Genomic DNA, 21,846 nt, shown 5'->3' on the forward strand with positions numbered 1-21,846 from the left:
CAGGAACACCGTGTCCTGTAGCAGGACAAAGAGGCCATGCTCCTGAGAGGTGGTCAGTGGATGAAAGTGGGCCCCAAGGGACTCCTCTTAACTGCAGCAACATTGCTGGGGAGCCCTGCACGTTTGCATAGGTAACTTCCCAAGACAGGGGCCACCTTCAGACATCACTTTCTTACGATGTGGGTAAATCAGAACATAGGCATCTGGGGACACATTTGTGGAATGAAGGTAATGGGGAAAAGTGGTAGAGACTGGGTGGGGGGTGGTGGGAGGAGTGTTCTCTGTGGAACAAGGAATTGATAACCTTTTTGGCACCTGGGGTGGGAAAGGTTGTGCAATGCCCAGGGTCAGAGGACCTGGTTCACCTGTGGTCCTCCATCAACCCTCTCCCACCCACCCCCGCCCCCTCCTCGCTGTGCAGTGGGTGGAGTCGCCCTCTGGTGGAGGAGACTGGTATTTGCGCCATCCACTCTGGTCTGAAGAGCTTGTGTTCAGGTGGCAGTGGGTCGGTCCGCTGGGTTGGCACAGGCCTCCTCATCTTTCCTTGACCGCTGCTGTGGTGTCCTTGTTGTTTAGATACCCTCCAGTCCCTCTCTCACTGCCTACTAAAGGGATCTTCCCGCAATGCCACAATTCCGTTCCTGGCCCTGTTCCCAGGTGTGACGAGCCTGTTCCTCTGCAGTGCCCTTCCTGAGCGTTTTTTCCTTTTTCCTTATATAAAATCCTCTTCAGCCTCAAGACTCAGCCCAGATGTTCCTCCCCAGGCTGAGTCGAGTCCCGTCTTCTCTCTGCTGCCCCTGCTCCTCTCCCCATCACGGGACACTGTCACTCTGTCCTAATTTATATGCTCGTCTCCTGCACCAGAGGGGGAGTCCCCAGAGGGTCTCATTGTCTTACTCTTTCCCGCACCCCAGGGCAGTGCCCTGGCTGAAGGCGTGATTCGATGGGATCAGGGTAGTGCAGCGCGCGCAACCTGAGGGGTCAGACAGACCACAGGCTAACTCTGGCTCTACCGTGGACCAGCTTTGTGGTCTTGGACAAAGATGCCTCTTTCTGAGCACAGCCCCCCTCAGGGGTTGCTGCAGGATCCAATGGGATGTAGTTGGTGTCAGGTGGCCGGGTGCTCCCTGGAAGTCTAGGACTCTGAGTCAGGGACCCCAACTCTCTTGCAGGGGTCTTTCTTCTGCGACCTGGTACTCATCTACCTCATCAAAAAGAGCCACTTTTACCGAGACAAGAAATATGAGGAAGTGAGGTCAGTTATGCCTCCTCCCAGCGGCCCTAGGGGAGCCCACTAGGTCAGCCTCTCCCCCTCCCGGGCTCAGAACACTTACCCTGGTTTTATGTCGGCGTTTGCGGGGTAGAGGCAGGGCTGAATACGGGGAGCTCCCTTGGAAGGGCTGGGTAAGGCGGAATGTTCCGAGTACCGGCTCTACAAAACTGGATGCTACTTCAGAGCAGCTGGCAGAAGACAAGACCACCCAGGCCACGGGCAGGAGACCTGGTTTCCAGGCCTGGCCCTGCCACTGTCTCCCCAGGTGACTTTGGACCAGTCCCAGGCCGCCTTGGGCCTCAGTTTCTCTCTCTGTGAGATGAGAGTGTTGGTTACATACAGTGCCTTCCAGCACCTACAATTTTAGGATTCTTGGACTTGGTGGTCCTATTTCCGCCCCCCCCCCACTCTGGGGGCCTATTTCCAGGCTTTCTTGGGGGGGGGGCTGTGGGGTGTGTGTGTGTGTTTCAGAGGAGGAGAACAGTATGACGGTTGGGTGGACAGGAAGGGGCGAGGGGCTCTGGCCCAGCCCTTGGAGCCTTGGAGAAGGCTTTCTGGAGGAGCTGGGATGGAAAAGGGAAATTGCAGATGGTGGGCTCTGGACAGGCACTGGGCGCTGCTCCCTCAGTCCCACCCCAACCTGGGACGGGGCAGAGGGCCAGCCTGCATCATCTGCCTGGACTGAATCCCAGCCCTGGTTCCCAGGCTGAGCCCTGAGCCCTGACTGAACCTGCCACCCCTGCTGAGCTGCTGGGGGAAGAGGGGCGCCCCCTGCAGGGAGAGTGGCTCACCAGCCCAGGGAGGAGGTGAGACCCACAGGCCAGGGTTAATGGGTCATGTCCTGCCCAGGAACCTAGAGGTCCTCGACCGAATGGCAGAGTCCTCGCAGCAGAGCGTGGCCCCAGACGCGGCGGGGCTGGCGGAGCAGCCAGAGGTGCAGGATGGAGGCGGCGCCCAGAAGGAGAATGGCTGTGTGTGCCGGCAGCTCCTCCAGCCCGCCAGGTGAGGGGCTGCCCAGCCGAGGGCCAGGAACGAGGTCCGCAGAGACAGCCCCGCTGGCTACTGTGCTCCCTGCTCTGGGTGACCCGGCCCCAAGGCAGGATTCCAGGGACCCAGCAGAGCCCATCCAAGCTGGCCTTGGGGGGCGGGGGGGGTGCCGGTGGTGCTTTAGCCCCTCCACGATGCCCGTTACCCTCCAGTGCCCCTGAGCAGCCACAGACCTGTCTGCTTGCTATGCTGTGCCATGTTAAGTCAGTAACAGTATTTACGCAGGCTTACTCTGCTGGGCAATGCTCTGAGTTCTTTGTACATGTGAACTCTTTTCAGCAACCTAATGAGGTGGACATTAATATTTCCTGTTCTAATGAGGAAACCGAGGCTCAGAGAGGTCAAGTAACTTGCTCAAGTCACACAGCTAATAAGTGGCAGAGCTGGGATTTGAACCTGGGCAGTGGGTTCCTAGAATCCAGTTCTCCATCAGGTTATTTTGCCTTACCGAGCCCTTCATCCCTCCACGCCCCATCAGATGCCTCCCCTAAGCTCCTCTTTGATGTGGAAATTCTGGAGCTGCCCTAGCCTGAGGACAGTGGTGGCTGTGCTGACAGGTGACCCTGCAGGCTGCCCTTCCCTGAGCACTGCCCAGAAGCCCCGGGCAGCCTGGCGCTTTCTGTAGACCTGACCACAGCCTGGCGTGGGAGGGAGCCCCGGGCTGAGTCAGGAGGCAGCCCTCGGGCCTGCTCTGCTTCCCTGCCTCACTATGTGCCCCTGAGCAGGTGCCTGGCCCTTTCTGGGCCTGTTTTCCCTTTTGTTCCAGGGGGCTGGACACAGGGGAACCTCCAGCTCAGTGAGTAGGGTTCCCTGACTCTCCTCTCGTCAACCACATCAGAGGCGTTCACTGACCTGTGGCTGGCTGCCCTCTGCTTCGAGCTTCCATTCTCTGCTGACTCAGCAATTGGCAGCCTCCAGTGGGGAGCTGGGCCTGGACAGGGAAAGAGAGCGGTGAGCCAGGATGGAGAGGGAAGGCAAAGGATGGAGAGGAGTGAGGAGAGAAAGATGGAGAGGCTGGGAGATCTGCTGGGGTAGGCCTGTGCCAGCAGCCCCCCACGTGCTCCCTGACTGTCACTTCCTGGGTGCTCACCTGAGCTCCTTCACCTGCAAGAGGAAAGAGCGGTTGCCCTGCTGGTCTTGGCTAGCCTCGCCTGTTGCTGTGGGGCTGCAGCGGCTGCTCATTGCTGGGCCAGCTCCAGAGGCCGCGGCCTGAGCGCCTCCCCGTGCCTGGGCCGCGGCCAGGGACCCCTCAGACTGCCGCTCTCCACGAACGCTCACTGCCTGCCGCACTGCCAGCCAGAGGCTTCTGCAGGCGGAGTCTGCCTTTAGGGAGGCCGTTCCTGCCTGCAGGGCTCCCAAATGTCTTCTGTGCCCTGTGTGCCCCCACCCACCCACAGGTCTGGCCACCAGGGGAATGGAAACGTGAATGTGGAGCAGCTGCAGAACCTGCAGACCGTGGAAGCATAGCCAGAGCTGTTGGCTGACAGCAGATTTGGTGAAGATTTGAGGGCAGAACTACCCACAGCTCTGAACTGGGAAGAGTCATCGTCATCCACATGGGACGGGGCTTCCAGGCACAGCCCTCCCTCCTGCACTTTGGGATCCTGCTACAAGCTTTTTGTTGTGTGTGTGGGGAGGGGAGCCTCCCAGTGGCCACAGTGGCTCATGCAGAAGAGGCCCTGGGGAGGGGAAGGGTGGAGGGCAGGCCAGGGGCCTAGAGTGTTTTCATTTTTCCTGAGAACTTACTAGGGCATTCAGTTATTCATTCATTCACACAGCAAACACTGATGCCTGCTGCGGGCTGGGCCCTGTCCAAAAGATGCTTGAATGAGACACCTGGCCCCCAGGGAGGGGTGCATGCATGTAACCCTTCAGAGCCGACAGACATGAGAGCTGGGCCCAGCACTCTGGCCTTCCTCCAGCCTCTAGCTGAGACCTGCACAAATCCCTAGAGCGAATGATGGCTCCCCAGAGAAGGACCTTGGCCAACACCCAAGGGGACGTTTGGCCTTGCCCCCAGCAGTGAAACTTAAAGGTGGCCAAGGAGGCAACTGGGAAAGGACTGGACCTGTGAGGAGGCAGCTGGCCATGAGGAAGGAGAGCCTCGGGAAGCTCAGGGGATAGCGTCTCACCCAGATGGGAGACGCATCTGCCTGTGTGGTTCGGCTCCTGCTGTTCTGTGGGGCTTGCAGTGTCCCTGCTCGGCTTCCCTCCCCGTCTCCTCTAGGGCTCCATCTGAAGGGCTAATGAGATGACGAACGGCGCTCAGTCGTCAGGTGGAAACAGTTGTTACTAGGTTGGCCCTCAACCCTCTCCCTCAGTGGCTGTAAAGCATTGCCACTCGAAGGGTGGTCTGTGGACCAGCAGCCTCCGCATCATCTGGGAGCTTGTTAGAAATGCAGTCTCAGGCCCCTCCCTCACCCCCCTGAATCAGAACCTGCATTTCAACAAGACTCCCAAGTGATTCGTGCGCACGTGAAAGGTTGAGAAGCAGTGCTTGAGGAGATATACAAAACCTGGTTCTCAAAAGGTCAGCTTTGGTGAGTGGCATCAATTTCCAGGTCAGACTTACCTCAAGCAACCTTGAGACCAAGCAGATTCCCCCCTTCCCTCCCTCAGGAAAGTGGCATTATGCTCAATTCATTCAAATTAAAATATTTTGACTGGGTCACACTTAAATGACTCAAAATTTAAGAGGTACAATAGAACAAAAGTGAAAAGCTTCCCCTCCACCCGTTCCCGGAGGCAACCTGTGTTACCAATTCCAAGAGGCTCACCTGTCTTGCTGAGAATCCACTGAGTTACTCACTCCTTCCCTCAGGAAATGAACTTTTCCTGCCGCCTGCAGTCAGACCAAGTCTCCTCCGTCAGATGCAAGAGAATATGCTGGGCTAGGGAGCCGGCTGGCTCACTTCTCCCTCTGCACTCGCTGAGGAGCCCCAGCATAAACGCAAGGGGAGGGGTCTAGAACTCAATCACAGTTGTTGAAACCAGCTGGCAGCCCAGGCCTGCAGTGCTGCCCGTCTCCCAGCAAGCCTGGGTGCTGTGTGAGCACCTGCCCTGACTCAAGGGAGCACCCTCTCTGGGAGGACTCTGGTTCTCCGCACAGAGCGCGGAGTGAACATCCTTCCACTGGGGCCTTTGGACAAGAGGGTTGGAGAGGCGGAAAGGTCTCTGGTGAGGCTGGCCTCTGGGGCACAGGGGCGTGGTCCCCAGAACAGGACCCCTTCTAGATCAAGCAGCTCCTCCCCTGGGCTGCTAGGTGACCTGTCAGCAAGCCCAACCCACTGTCTGAAGAGAAAGTGAAAAATCCAGGTGACTTGCTGTGGTGTTTCACTTCCTCTCTAAGGCTAACCTTTGGATCTGATAACACAGCATGTTACTTATATGTTTGGGAGTGAAAAGGGCAGGCAGGGGTCATGGCCGCTGAGGAGTTGGTCTGGTTTCTTTTTTTTTTTTTTTTTTTTCTTTTTGCGGTATGTGGACCTCTCAATGCCGTGGCCTCCCCCGTTGCGGAGCACAGGCTCCGGGCGCGCAGGCCCAGCGGCCATGGCTCACGGGCCCAGCCGCTCCGCGGCATATGGGATCCTCCCAGACCGGGGCACGAACCCGTATCCCCTGCATCGGCAGGCGGACTCTCAACCACTGCGCCACCAGGGAGGCCCCGGTCTGGTTTCTTTTAACCTGCTTTTGGAATCGCTTGGCCGCAGCCGTAACACTTGGGGACAGCTGTGCTGTTTGTTTTATACTGGAATGGAAGTGTCTCCCTACGGCTACTCCTTCAGTCAGTAAATATTTGAGTGCCTGCTGTGTCAGGTGTTGGACTAAATGCTGGTGACACAGTGGCGAGCAGCACAGAAACGGTCCCTGCCCAGGTGCTCAGAGTCTAGGGGTCACACATCAATCACAAACGGGATGGGGTGCTTTGAGAGTCCTCAGGAGTGGCCAGGTTTCCACAAGGAAGTGACACACAAGTTGAAGTCAGAAAGGTTAGTAGCAGTCTAACTAGGTGATGGGGGAAGCATCCAGGTCAGGGAACCACATGTAGAAAAGACGTGAGAAAGAGCAACTGAGGAACTGGAATGCAGACGGTGTCACTGGAGCAGCTTCTGTGAGGCTTTCATCAAGTTGACGTTCTTTAATTTTAAGGGTTGCCCCTTTAAACTTACTGCCATGGAGGACTTAACCTAATTGTTTCCTCAAGTCCAGCAAAGCTTTCCAGGTGGCCTCTCCCCTACATGTCAGAGGCCCCATGCTCAGGAAGCCAGACTGGCCAGTGGCCCCCATCGAAGCTTCTGGATGGTGTTACACACAGCCAGTTCCCATGCTTTTGCACAGCACCACGCCTGCCTGCGTTTTTTCATAAACTTGGTGAATGAGTGGGAGGCTCATTAATCTTACAGAAACTGGCTTTGAAGTGGGAAGAAGAGAAGCAGGACCTTGAGCACTTTCCAAACTTGGGAAAGCCCGTTTCTCTCGGTGCACCTCATCAGGAAGATGATCGTGCCAGCCTCCCAAGATCTTCCCATGCTGACGTTTCAGTATCACAGGAATTGTCTACGCTTACGTTCAAGCCCTGGTCTAAAGCCGTCTACCTATTCCATGCCTGTGGAGTACCATGATGGTGGCCAATGGGAAAGTGTTAAATTGGGTGCTATTAATGTGACATCATAGGGACCAGCCATTGAAAGAGCAAAGTGCGGGCTTCCCTGGTGGTGCAGTAATTGAGAATCCGCCTGCCAGTGCAGGGGACACGGGTTCGAGCCCTGGTCCGGGAAGACCCTACATGCCCCGGAGCAACTGGGCCCGTGTGCCACAACTATTGAGCCTGTGCTCTGAAGCCCGTGAGCCACAGCAACTGAGGCCCGTGCACCTAGAGCCTGTGCTCTGCAACAGGAGAGGCCACCGCAATGAGAGGCCTGCGCAATGCGGCGAAGAGTGGCCCCCACTCACTGCGACTAGAGAAAAACCCGCAAGCAGCAACAAAGACCCAGTGCAGCCAAAAATAAATAAAATAAATTTTAAAAAAAAAGCGCAAAGTGCCCTTTACTCCTGATGCAGTGGTCATCAGGACTGACCAGTCACGGATGCCTTTTTGTGCCCCCCAAGCCCATCAGCTCCTTTCTCAATGGCTAGCTGACCCCTGGGGAACCAGTCATAAAGGGGGGAATGTGACTTCCTCCAGGTGTCTCTGAGTACCCCAGCTAGGGTCTGCAGTGCCCTGGGAGGTCCCTAAATCGCCCCATTTGGAATGGCATCTTGCATGTCTGGAAAAGGGCTCCACTTGGTTCCAACCTGCCCCCCACCTCCCCAAGTGGTACACCTCTCCTCAGAGCATATTCTCCAGTGGACCCAAGAGTGCTCTCTACAAAAGACACCTTTCTTTCAGCTGTTTCCCCTTAGGCCAGCACACAGAAATAAAGGGGGGGGGAGATATCAAGCATTTTCTGGGTCCTGACCAGTATATGTATTTTCTGACATTTTAATTTGGTTATAAAACAATAAAAGGTGTTAATTTTAAATGTGTCCTGATCTTCTCTCCTTCATATTTTCATGGTTACCTGGTGTTTTAGAGGAAAACGTAAAGAAGGCAAGACCAAAAGAGGCCGACACAAGAAGCAAGTAGTGAGCAATATATTACTTTCCTTATTGTCTTGCAAAGAAATTCAAATGAAAGGAAACTCTTTAAATGAGCAAACATTAAAGGACTAGGAAGGCACTGATAAAACTGGTCCTTTTCATTTAATGAGGATAATCTGATAAAACTCTGGAAAGCATTTGGAATCAAGTTTTTAGCTTCTAGTAGCTTACTAAATTCCCTCAAAATGATATAGATGTGAAGACATGCACTGCAGTCTTTTTTATAACATTTCACACAATTTTACTGCCCAACAATAGAGGAATGGTTAAGTAAATCAGCTCACTTTTCCCCATACCCCCCAGCAGGACTCACCCTGCATCAGGACTGAACCCTCCCTTCCCACTTAGAGAAGTCCCTGAAAGGACCAGGGAGGTTGGGAGAGCGGGTGGGGTGTGTAAACCATGAACGTGAGCATCTTCATTGGTGGCCAGAGAAAGGGTTCAGAGGTGGTCACTGGGAGAAGGAGGCAAAGCTATCACCTCAGCCGCTTCTTGGCTTCATGTGAAAACATCTGGTCCAAAGCCCAAAATGGGATTCAGGAGGCCTGGGCCTCCGCTATTGGTCACAGGTCACCACCTACTATCTGTAAAAGGGGACCTGAATTCCAGCTCTCAGATTCCCTTCTGATCTAAAACTGGTTCTTTTCTAAAAGTCCCAATCTGATCACATCGCTCCTAGCTAAAACTTTCAAAGGCTCCCCCCAATTGCTATTCGTATCAAGGGCAAACTGTAATTGAGCAAGAGCCTATGTGGCCTTCCCAGGACAGAATGTCCTCCACATGCCTCCTGTCTGTAGAAAAACTTTAGCTTCCTAGGCTTTCCCCCAGTTCCAAAGAATAAATTTAATCAGAGAAGTGAGAAAACACAGAAAGAAAGGAAAACAGTCAAGCAAGACAAAATAATAGCTAAGCAAATAATAGCTAAACTAAGTCAAAGACCTTTAGTTCCTCCTCAACGGCTACAGATAACATTCTGAGCCACGTCCTTTGAGCTGTTTTGCAGATAATGAAACCCTCACCAGGTGGAAGAAGTTAACTGTATGCTGCCCACAAGCAGGAGACCCCAGACCTGTTAGAACCAGAATGTTGATGATGTTAGCTCATGGTCACCTCAACAGCAACCAATCAGAAAACTGTCCACAGGTTGATCATGCACCCTGCAACCCTCTCCCTCACCCTGTCTTAAAAAAACTTTCCCTGAAAGCCATCAGGGAGTTTGGGCCTCTTGAGCACTAGCTGCCTGGTCTCCTTGCTTTGTGCCTGCAATAAGCACTGCACTTTCCTTCACCACAACCCAGTGTAAGTAGATTGGTTTTACTGCGCATGGACAATTGGACCCAAGTTTAGTTCGGCAGCAAAACCTCCCACTGTGCTCTACCTCAGGGCCTCTTCTCTCTAACTTTTCAGACACAGGCCAAACTCCTTTGTTCTCAATGGCCCTCACACATGCACTTTGTTGCAAGTAACCCCTTCTCCACACTTGACTGTTACTCAACCTTTGCATCCTAATTGTAATGTTATTTCCTCAAAGAAGCTACTCCGTGGGCTTCCCTGGTGGCTCAGTGGTTAAGAATCCGCCTGCCAATGTAGGGGACACAGGTTTGAGCCCTGGTCCGGGAAGATCCCACATGCCGTGGAGACACTAAGCCCGTGCACCACAACTACTGAGCCTATGCTCTACAGCCCATGAGCCACAGCTACTGAGCCCACATGCCACTGAGCCCACATGCCACAACTACTGAAGCCTGTGTGCCTAGACCCCATGCTCCGCAACAAGAGAAGCCACCGCAATGCGAAGCCCATCGACACAACGAGAGAAAGCCCACGTGCAGCAATGAAGATGCAATGCAGCCAAAAATAAATAAAATAAGTAAATTGAGAGATTGGTTCAAGATGGCGGAGTAGAAGGACGTGCTCTCACTCCCTCTTGCGAGGGCATCGGAATCACAACCAACTGCTGAACAGTCATCGACAGGAAGACACTGGAACTCACCAAAAAAGATACTCCACATCCAAAGATAAAGGAGAAGCCACAATGAGACGATAGGAGGGGCGCAATCACAATAAAATCACATCCCATAACTGCTGGGTGGGTGACTCACAAACTGGAGAATACTTATACCACAGAAGTCCACCCACTGGAGTGAAGGTTCTGAGCCCCACATCAGGCTTCCCAATCTGACGTCCAGCAACAGGAGGAGGCATTCCTAGAGAATCAGACTTTGAAGGCCAGCGGGATTTGATTGCAGGACTTCGACAGGACTGGGGGAAACAGAGACTCCACTCGTGGAGGGCACACACAAAGTAGTGTGTGCATCGGGACCCAGGGGAAGGAGCAGTGACCGCACAGGAGACTGAACCAGACCTACCTGCTAGTGTTGGAGGGTCTCCTGCAGAGGCGGGGGTGGGGGTGGGGGTGGCGGCTGTGTCTTACTGTGAGGACAAGGACACTGGCAGCAGAAGTTCTGGGGAGTACTCCTTGGTGTGAGCCATCCCAGAGTCTGCCATTAGCCCCACCAAAGAGCAGGTAGGCTCCAGTGTTGGGTCGCCTCAGGGCAAACAACCAACAGGGAGGGAACCCAGCCCCAACCATCAGCAGACAAGCGGATTAGGATTAAAGTTTTACTGAGCTCTGCCCACCAGAGCAACAGCCAGCTGTACCCACCACAAGTCCCTCCCATTAGCAAACCTGCACAAGCCTCTTAGATAGCTTCATCCACCAGAGGGCAGAACTACAATCCTGCAGCCTGTGGAACAAAAACCACATTCACAGAAAGACAGACAAGATGAAAAGGCAGAGGTCTATGTATCAGATGAAGGAACAAGAAAAAAACCCCAGAAAAAACAACTAAATGAAGTGGAGATAGGCAACCTTCAGAAAAAGAATTCAGAATAATGATAGTGAAGATGATCCAGGACCTCGGAAAAAGAATGGAGGCAAAGATCAAGAAGATGCAAGAAATGTTTAACAAAGACCTAGAAGAATCAAAGAACAAACAAACAGAGATGAACAACACAATAACTGAAATGAAAACTACACTAGAAGGAATCAATAGCAGAATAACTGAGGCAGAAGAACGGATAAGTGACCTGGAAGACAGAACGGTGGAATTCACTGCTGCGGAACAGAATAAAGAAAAAAGAACGAAAAGAAATGAAGACAGCCTAAGAGACCTCTGGGACAACATTAAACGCAACAACATTCACATTATAGGGGTCCCAGAAGGAGAAGAGAGAGAGAAAGGACCAGAGAAAATATTTGAAGAGATTATAGTCAAAAACTTCCCTAACATGGGAAACGTAATAGCCACCCAAGTCCAGGAAGTGCAGAGAGTCCCATACAGGATAAACCCAAGGAGAAACAGGCCCGGACACATGGTAATCAAATTGGCAAAACTTAAAGACAAAGAAAAATTATTGAAAGCAGCAAGGGAAAAATGACAAATAACATACAAGGGAACTCCATAAGGTTAAGAGCTGATTTCTCAGCAGAAACTCTACAAGCCAGAAGGGAGTGGCATGACATATTCAAAGTGATGAATATGTAACCTACAACCAAGATTACTCTACCCGGCAAGGATCTCATTCAGATTCAATGGAGAAATCAAAAGCTTTACAGACAAGCAAAAGCTAAGAGAATTCAGCACCACCAAACCAGCTCTACAACAAATGCTAAAGGAACTTCTGAAAGTGGGAAACACGAGAAAAGGACCTACAAAAACAAACCCAAAACAATTAAGAAAATGGTAATAGGAACATACATATCGATAATTACCTTAAACGTGAATGGATTAAATGCTCCAACCAAAAGACACAGGCTCGCTGAATGGATACAAAAACAAGACCCATATATATGTTGTCTACAAGAGACCCACTTCAGACCTAGGGACACATACAGACTGAAAGTGAGGTGATGGAAAAAGATATTCCAAGCAAATGGAAATCAAAAGAAAGCTGGAGGGGCTTCCCTGGTGGCGCAGTGGTTGAGAGTCCGCCTGCTGATGCAGGGGACACGGGTTCGTGCCCTGGTCCGGGAAGATCCCATGTGCCGCGGAGCGGCTGGGCCTGTGAGCCATGGCTGCTGAGCCTGCGTGTCCAGAGCCTGTGCTCCACAACCAGAGAGGCCACAACAGTGAGAGGCCCACGTATCGCAAAAAAAAAAGAAAGCTGGAGTAGCAATACTAATCAGATAAAACAAACTTTAAAATAAAGAATGTTACAAGAGACAAGGAAGGACACTACATACTGATCAAGGGATCAATCCAAGAAGAAGATATAACAATTATAAATATATATGCACCCAACATAGGAGCACCTCAATACATAAGGCAACTGCTAACAGCTATAAAAGAGGAAATTCACAGTAACACAGTAATAGTGGGGGACTTTAACACCTCACTTACACCAATGGACAGATCATCCAAACAGAAAATTAATAAGGAAACACAAGCTTCAAATGACACAATAGACCAGATAGATTTAATTGATATTTATAGGACATTCCATCCAAAAACAGCAGATTACACTTTCTTCTCAAGTGCGCATGAAACATTCTCCAGGATAGGTCACATCTTGGGTCACAAATCAAGCCTCAGTAAATTTAAGAAAATTAAAATCATACCAAGCATCTTTTCTGACCACAACGCTATGAGATTAGAAATCAATTACAGGGAAAAAAACATAAAAAACCACAAACACATAGAGGCTAAACAATGCATTACTAAATAACCAAGAGATCACTGAAGATATCAAAGTCGAAATCAGAAAATACCTAGAGACAAATGACAATGAAAACACAACGATCCCAAACCTATGGGATGCAGCAAAAGCACTTCTAAGAGGGAAGTTTACAGCAATACAATCCTACCTTAAGAAACAGGAAACATCTCAAATAAACAATCTAAACTTACACCTAAAGGAACTAGAGGAAAAAGAACAAACAAAACCCAAAGTTAGTAGAAGGAAAGAAATCATAAAGACCAGAGCAGAAATAAATGAAATAGAAAGAAAGAAAACAATAGCAAAGATCAATAAAACTAAAAGCTGTTTCTTTTTTTTTTTTTTTTTTTGCTGTACGCGGGCCTCTCACTGCTGTGGCCTCTCCTGTTGCGGAGCACAGGCTCCGGACACACAGGCTCCGTGGCCATGGCTCGCGGGCCCAGCCGCTCCGCGGCATGTGGGATCTTCCGGGATCGGGGCACGAACCCGTGTCCCCTGCATCGGCAGGCGGACTCTCAACCACTGCGCCACCAGGGAAGCCCAAAGCTGGTTCTTTGAGAAGATAAACAAAATTGATAAACCATTAGCCAGACTCATCAAGAAAAAGAGGGAGAGGACTCAAATCAATAAAATTAGAAATGAGAAAGGAGAAGTTACAACAGACATGGCAGAAATACAAAGCATCCTAAGAGACTACTACAAGCAACTCTATGCCAATAAAATGGACAACCTGGAAGAAATGGACAAATCCTTAGAAAGGTATAACCTTCCAAGACTGAACCAGGAAGAACAGAAAATATGAACAGACCAATCACAAGGAATGAAACTGAAACTGTGATTAAAAATCTTCCAAAAACAAAAGTCCAGAACCAGATGGCTTCACAGGCGAATTCTATCAAACATTTAGAGAAGAGCTAACACCCATCCTTCTCAAACTCTTCCAAAAACGTGCAAAGGAACACTCCCAAACTCATTCTATGAGGCCACCATCACCCTGATACCAAAACCAGACAAAGATACTACAAAAAAAGAAAATTACAGACCAATTTCACTGATGAACATAGATGCAAAAATCCTCAACAAAATACTAGCAAACAGAATCCAACAGCACATTGAAAGGATCATACACCATGATCAAGTGGGGTTTATTCCAGGAATGCAAGGATTCTTCAATATATGCAAATCAATCAACGTGATACACCATATTAACAAATTGAAGGAGAAAACCATATGATCATCTCAATAGAGGCAGAGAAAGCTTTCGACAAAATTCAACACCCATTTATGATAAAAACCCTGCAGAAAGTAGGCACAGAGGGAATTTTCCTCAACATAATAAAGGTCATATATGACAAACCCACAGCCAACATCGTCCTCAATGGTGAAAAACTGAAAGCATTTCCACTAAGATCAGGAACAAGACAAGGTTGCCCACTCTCACCACTCTTATTCAACATAGTTTTGGAAGTTCTAGCCACAGCAATCAGAGAAGAAAAGGAAATAAAAGGAATCCAAATCGGAAAAGAAGTAAAGCTGTCACTGTTTGCAGATGACATGATACTATACATAGAGAATCCTAAAGATGCCACCAGAAAACTACTAGAGCTAGTCAATGAATTTGGTAAAGTAGCAGGATACAAAATTAATGCACAGAAATCTCTGGCATTCCTATACACTAATGATGAAAAATCTGAAAGTGAAATCAAGAAAACACTCCCATTTACCATTGCAACAAAAAGAATAAAGTATCTAGGAATAAACCTACCTAAGGAAACAAAAGACCTGTATGCAGAAAGTTATAAGACACTGATGAAAGAAATTAAAGATGATACAAATAGATGGGGAGATATACCATGTTCTTGGATTGGAAGAATCAACATTGTGAAAATGACTCTACTACCCAAAGCAATCTACAGATTCAATGCAATCCCCATCTACCCCATGCCAACTACCACTGGCATTTTTCACAAAACTAGAACAAAAAAATTTCACAATTTGTATGGAAACACAAAAGACCCCGAATAGCCAAAGCAATCTTGAGAACGAAAAACGGAGCTGGAGGAATCAGGCTCCCTGACCTCAGACTATACTACAAAGCTACAGTAATCAAGACAGTATGGTACTGCACAAAAACAGGAAGATAGATCAATGGAACAGGATAGAAAGCCCAGAAATAAACCCACGCACATATGGTCACCTTATCTTTGATAAAGGAGGCAGGAATGTACAGTGGAGAAAGGACAGCCTCTTCAATAAGTGGTGCTGGGAAAACTGGACAGGTACATGTAAAAGTATGAGATTAGATCACTCCCTAACACCATACACAAAAATAAGCTCAAAATGGATTAAAGACCTAAATGTAAGGCCAGAAACTATCAAACTCTTAGAGGAAAACATAGGCAGAACACTCTATGACATAAATCACAGCAAGATCCTTTTTGACCCACCTCCTAGAGAAATGGAAATAAAAACAAAAATAAACAAATGGGACCTGATGAAACTTAAAAGCTTTCGCACAGCAAAGGAAACCATAAACAAGACCAAAAGACGACCCGCAGAATGGGAGAAAATATTTGCAAATGAAGCAACTGACAAATGATTAATCTCCAAAATTTATAAGCAGCTCATGCAGCTCAATAACAAAAAATCAAACAACTCAATCCAAAAATGGGCAGAAGACCTAAACAGACATTTCTCCAAAGAAGATATAGACTGCCAACGAACACATGAAAGAATGCTCAACATCATTAATCATTAGATAAATGCAAATCAAAACTACAATGAAATATCATCTCACACCAGTCAGAATGGCCATCATGAAAAAATCTAGAAATAAATGCTGGAGAGGGTGTGGAGAAAAGGGAACACTCTTGCACTGCTGGTGGGAATGTGAATTGGTACAGCCACTATGGAGAACAGTACGGAGGTTCCTTAAAAAACTACAAATAGAAATACCATATGACCCAGCAATCCCACTACTGGGCATATACCCTGAGAAAACCATAATTCAAAAAGAGTCATGTACCAAAATGTTCATTGCAGCTCTATTTACAATAGCCCGGAAATGGAAACAACCTAAGTGTCCATCATCGGATGAATGGATAAAGAATATGTGGCACATATTTACAATGGAATGTAACTCAGCCATAAAAAGAAACGAAATTGAGCTATTTGTAATGAGGTGGATGGACCTAGAGTCTGTCATACAGAGTGAAGTAAGTCAGAAAGAGAAAGACAAATACCGTATGGTAACACACATATATGGAATTTAAGAAAAAAAATGTCATGAAGAACCTAGGGGTAAGACAGGAATAAAGACAGAGACCTACTAGAGAATGGACTTGAGGATATGGGGAGGGGGAAGGATAAGCTGTGACAAAGTGAGAGTGGCATGGATATATATACACTACCAAACGTAAAATAGATAGCTAGTGGGAAGCAGCCACATAGCACAGGGAGATCAGCTCGGTGCTTTGTGACCACCTAGAGGGGTGGGATAGGGAGGGTGGGAGGGAGGGAGACGCAAGAGGAAAGAGATATGGGAACATATGTATATGTATAACTGATTAACTGATTCACTTTGTTATAAAGCTGAAACTAACACACCACTGTAAAGCAATTACACTCCAATAAAGATGTAAAAACAAACAAACAAACAAACAATCTAACCTTACAACTAAAGGAACTAGAGGAAGAAGAACAAACAAAACCCAAAGTTAGTAGAAGGAAAGAAATCATAAAGACCAGAGCAGAAATAAATGAAATAGAAACAAAGAAAACAATAGCAAAGATCAATAAAACTAAAAGCTGGTTCTTTGAGAAGATAAACAAAATTGATAAACCATTAGCCAGACTCATCAAGAAAAAGAGGGAGAGGACTCAAATCAATAAAATTAGAAATGAGAAAGGAGAAGTTACAACAGACATGGCAGAAATACAAAGCATCCTAAGAGACTACTACAAGCAACTCTATGCCAATAAAATGGACAACCTGGAAGAAATGGACAAATCCTTAGAAAGGTATAACCTTCCAAGACTGAACCAGGAAGAACAGAAAATATGAACAGACCAATCACAAGGAATGAAACTGAAACTGTGATTAAAAATCTTCCAAAAACAAAAGTCCAGTACCAGATGGCTTCACAGGTGAATTCTATCAAACATTCAGAGAAGAGCTAACACCCATCCTTCTCAAACTCTTCCAAAAAACTGCAGAGGAAGGAACACTCCCAAACTCATTCTATGAGGCCACCATCACCCTGATACCAAAACCAGACAAGATACTACAAAAAAAGAAAATTACAGACCAATTTCACTGATGAACACAGATGCAAAAATCCTCAATAAAATACCAGCAAACAGAATCCAATAACACATTAAAAGGATCATACACCATGATCAAGTGGGATTTATCCCAGGGATGCAAGGATTCTTCAATATACGCAAATCAATCAACGTGATACACCATATTAACAAATTGAAGGAGAAAAACCATATGATCATCTCAACAGATGCAGAGAAAACTTTCGACAAAATTCAACACCCATTTATGATAAAAATTCTCCAGAAAGTGGGCATAGAGGGAACTTTCCTCAACATAATAAAGGCCATATACGACAAACATCATTCTCAATGGTGAAAAACTGAAAGCATTTCCTCTAAGATCAGGAAGAAGACAAGGATGTCCACTCTCACCAGTATTATTCAACATAGTTTTGGAAGTCCTAGCCACTGCAATCAGAGAAGAAAAAGAAAGAAAAGGAATACAAATTGGAAAAGAAGAAGTAAAACTGTCACTGTTTGCAGATGACATGATACTATACATAGGGAATCCTAAAGATGCCACCAGAAAACTACTACAGCTAATCAATAAATTTGGTAAAGTTGCAGGATACAAAATTAATGCACAGAAATCTCTTGTACTCCTATACACTAATGATGAAAAATCTGAAAGAGAAATTAAGGACACACTCCCATTTACCACTGCAACAAAAAGAATAAACCTAGGAATAAACCTACCTAGGGAGACAAAAGACCTGTATGCAGAAAACTACAGGGCTTCCCTGGTGGTGCACTGGTTAAGAATCCGCCAGCCAATGCAGGGGACACCGGTTCGATCCCGGCTCTGGGAAGATCCCACATGCTGCAGAGCAACTAAGCCCATGCGCCACAACTACTGAGCCTGCGCTCTACAGCCCGCGAGCCATAACTACTGAAGCCCGCGGGCCTAGAGCCCGTGCTCTGCAACAAGAGAAGCCACTGCAACGAGAAGCCCGCGCAATGCAACGAAGAGTAGCCCCCGCTCACTGCAAATAGACAAAAAAGCCCGAGTGCAGCAGCGAAGACCCAACACAGCCAGTAAATAAATTTAAAAAAAAAAAGAAAGAAAACTGTAAGACACTGATGAAAGAAATTAAAGATGATACCAACAGATGGAGAGATACACCATGTTCTTGGATTGGAAGAATCAATATTGTGAAAATGACTATACTACCCAAAGCAATCTACAGATTCAGTGCAATCCCTATCAAATTACCAATGGCATTTTTTTGCAGAACTAGAACAAAAAAATCTTAAAATTTGGATGGAGACACAAAATTCCCCAAATAGCCAAAGCGGTCTTGAGGGAAAAAAACAGCTGGAGGAATCAGACCCCCTGACTTCAGACTATACTACAAAGCTACAGTTATCAAGACAAATATGGTACTGGCACAAAAACAGAAATATATAGATCAATGGAAAAGGACAGAAAGCCCAGAGATAAACCCACGCACCTATGGTTAACTAATCTATGACAAAGGAGGCAAGGATATACAATGGAGAAAAGACAGCCTCTTCAATAAGTGGTGCTGGGAAAACTGGACAGCTACATGTAAAAGAATGAAATTAGAATACTCCCTAACAAAAATACTCCCTAACAAAAAAATACTCCCCAACAAAAATAAACTCAAAATGCATTAGAGACCTAAATGTAAGACTGGACACTATAAAACTCTTAGAGGAAAACATAGGAAGAACACTCTTAGACATAAATCACAGCAAGATCCTTTTTGACCCACCTCCTAGAAATAAAAACAAAAATAAACAAATGGGACCCAGTGAAACTTAAAAGCTTTTTGTAAAGCAAAGGAAACTACAAACAAGATGAAAAGACAACCCTCAGAATGGGAGAAAATATTTGCAAACGAATCATCGGACAAAGGATTAATCTACAAAATATATAAACACCTCATGCAGCTCAATATTAAAAAAAAAAACAACCCAATCCAAAAATGGGCAGAAGACCTAAATAGACATTTCTCCAAAGAAGACATACAGATAGCCAAGAAGCACATGAAAAGCTGCTCAACATCACTAATTATTAGAGAAATGCAAATCAAAACTACAATGAGGGGCTTCCCTGGTGGCGCAGTGGTTGAGAATCCGCCTGCCGATGCAGGGGACGCGGGTTCGTGCCCCGGTCTGGGAGGATCCCACATGCCGCGGAGTGGCTGGGCCCGTGAGCCATGACCGCTGAGCCTGCGCGTCCGGAGCCTGTGCTCCGCAACGGGAGAGGCCACAACAGTGAGAGGCCCGCGTACCGCAAAAAAACAAAACAAAACAAAAAAAACAAACAAACAACAACAAAAAACTACAATGAGGTATCACTTCACATCAGTTAGAATGGGCATCATCAGAAAATCTACAAACAATAAATGCTGGAGAGGGTGTGGAGAGAAGGGAACCCTCTTGCACTGTTGGTGGGAATGTAAATTGCTACAGCCACTATGGAGAACAGTATGGAGGTTCCTTAAAAACCTAAAAACAGAATTACCATATGACCCAGCAATCCCACTACTGGGCATATACCTAGAGAAATCATAATTCAAAAAGACACATGCACCCCAATGTTCACTGCAGCACTATTTACAATAGCCAGGTCATGGAAGCAACCTAAATGCCCACCGACAGACAAATGGATAAAGAAGATGTGGTACATATATACAATGGAATATTACTCAGCCATAAAAAGGAACAAAATTGGGTCATTTGTAGAGACATGGACGAATCTAGAGACTATCATACAGAGTGAAGTAAGTCAGAAAGAGAAAAACAAATATCATATATTAACACATATATGTGGAACCTAGAAAAATGGTACAGATGAACCAGTTTGCAGGGCAGAAATTGAGACACAGATGTAGAGAACAAACGTATGGACACCAAGGGGGGAAAGCAGCGGGGGGGTAGTCATGGTGGTGGTGGTGGGATGAATTGGGAGTTTCGGATTGACATATATACACTAATATGTATACAATGGATAACTAATAAGAACCTGCTGTATAAAAAAAATAAATAAAATTTAAAAATTAAAAAAAAAAGCTACCTCACAACCTGGGTTAGGTTTGGGGCTCCCGTGTATTCTCTTTGTAGCTCTTATAATCTGACTGTGAAATCAGGTAATGCTGGTCTTCCCAGTTAAAACTATAAATTCCACAAGCAACGTGTTCTTTACTTAACGCTAATGCCATATTTATTTCTCAATTAAATGTATGCATTTTATTTTAAAATAAGCCTCCTGACAGGAAGGGATCGTGGATCAGCATATAGACAGAGGCATTTACACTCTAGACAAGCCCATAGATTAGCTTAATCAATCAGTCTGTTTAATTCTCACTAGACAGAGTCTAGAAAAAAAGAGCTTGCTTTTTAAAAACTGGAAACAGCTGGCTCTAACTAGGTGAAATGGAAATGAAATGATACCACTCATACCTTCAGAGTAGTGGTTGGGAGGGAAGGCTGGGTTCTGAAAAGGTACAGCCAGCCAATACAGTAAGAGCAATTAAGAGACCTACATTTGAATCCTGGCTCGGCCTCTTCCCAGCTGTGCCTCCTCTGGCAGAGGTATGTGGCCTCTCTGAGCCTCAGGTTCATCACTGGGGAATAATAATCACATCTACTCCATAAGGACATTGCGAGAATTAACGAAGTAACGAGTGTAAAAGGTACAAGGTACAATGCTTGGCATACAAGGCGCACTTAATAAATATTAACTGTTATTAGTTCTCAGGATGTTAACGGTAAGTTCTCTCCTTATTCAGGCCCTAGTGGCCCCTCTCTGAGGGGCCTATGTATAAATGCAAGGAAAGGACAGAAAACTAAGGCGCAGTCCCAGTTCTCCCGGAGTCAATACCGGGCGATTTTGCACCCATGGCAGACAGGGGGTACGCGTTAAGGTAGGAAGAAAACTCCACAAAGGGTCTCACGCTTCATTTAATCTGTAGAACAGTACAGGCTCTTCGTCTTAAGATATAAATTATTTATAACGTTACAGGGCAAGCGGCGACTCCAACAATTTAAAAAGTAGGTAAGTCTACCTGGTGTTAATTTCTGGCAACAGTCCTCCCAATCTGTTTTTTTTTTTTTTAAAGTCATCCCTGCCCACGTTTCAGTAGACGTGCACCATGCCGTAGAGGAATGTCCAGAACAGGACGTAGGTGAAGAGGCCTCCGATGAGACCTCCTGTAAAGAGAGGTCTTCGCGACTTAAAATATTTGTTCCACCTCCTTCCCGCCTTGAGAATTAAGAGCAGGGAGAGCAGGATGGAGGCGAGCAGGTAGAAGATGAAGCCGTAGAGGCCGGTGAGGCCGAGGATGCCGGCCGTGGCCCCTGACAGCGCCGACACGGAGGTCCGGCAGTAATCCAGGACGGCGGCGTTGCCCCGCACAGCGGCCTCGCTGATGAACGGCGGCCCCTCCCGCTTGGCCACCACAGCGGCCATCGCACCCGCCCGGCTCGGCCTCTGCTTTCTCGTGGAGCAACGAGGGGCTGCGGAGAGAACCAAGTTACAGGTGGCGCCCGGAGCGTGGCGACTTGGGTTCGCGCCGCCCCTCCCCCTGGGGCTGCGGAGACCTCGCACCCCTCAGTCTCGGACCTTCGAAAGACGCTGAAAAGGCTAAGGGCTCGGGGTTGCTGGCGGCACATCTGCATTTCCCGCCCAGACTCGCCCACTTACCTGGAACCCGGCGGCGGACGCAGTAGCTCGGCGCTCCCTCAGAGAGCCCGTGGTACGGATTCCCGCGACGCCATCTTGCACTGGAGGATGCTGGGACGGCCCAGCCTGCGCAGTCGCCAGGAACTCGCACCCGCCCTCTGGCGCATGCGCCGCGGGCGCCCCGAGCACGCTC

At 47.6% G+C, this 21,846-nt stretch overlaps 1 protein-coding gene across 1 annotated transcript; it reads right to left on the bottom strand.

Annotated features, from left to right (window-relative positions):
- Window positions 1–1,334: 1,334 nt before the first annotated feature.
- EMC6 (ER membrane protein complex subunit 6) lies at window positions 1,335–21,770 on the bottom strand. Its single transcript, XM_082605366.1, has 6 exons — window positions 21,675–21,770; window positions 20,515–21,487; window positions 4,453–4,563; window positions 3,560–3,626; window positions 3,173–3,529; window positions 1,335–1,585 (listed from the first exon to the last, which is right to left on the bottom strand). Exon 2 carries the CDS (start codon window positions 21,438–21,440, stop codon window positions 21,108–21,110), a length of 333 nt encoding a protein of 110 aa, XP_082461492.1. The 5' UTR covers window positions 21,441–21,487; window positions 21,675–21,770; the 3' UTR covers window positions 1,335–1,585; window positions 3,173–3,529; window positions 3,560–3,626; window positions 4,453–4,563; window positions 20,515–21,107.
- Between the last annotated feature and the right edge of the window lie 76 nt (window positions 21,771–21,846).

This window comes from Mesoplodon mirus (genome assembly GCF_964341445.2).
Source record: "Mesoplodon mirus genome assembly, chromosome: 18".
Classification (NCBI taxonomy): Eukaryota; Metazoa; Chordata; class Mammalia; order Artiodactyla; family Ziphiidae; genus Mesoplodon; species Mesoplodon mirus.

Coding starts and splice junctions, on each gene's coding strand:
- EMC6 (XM_082605366.1), bottom strand. CDS start 21,440: ATGGCCGCTGTGGTGGCCAAGCGGGAGGGGCCGCCGTTCATCAGCGAG.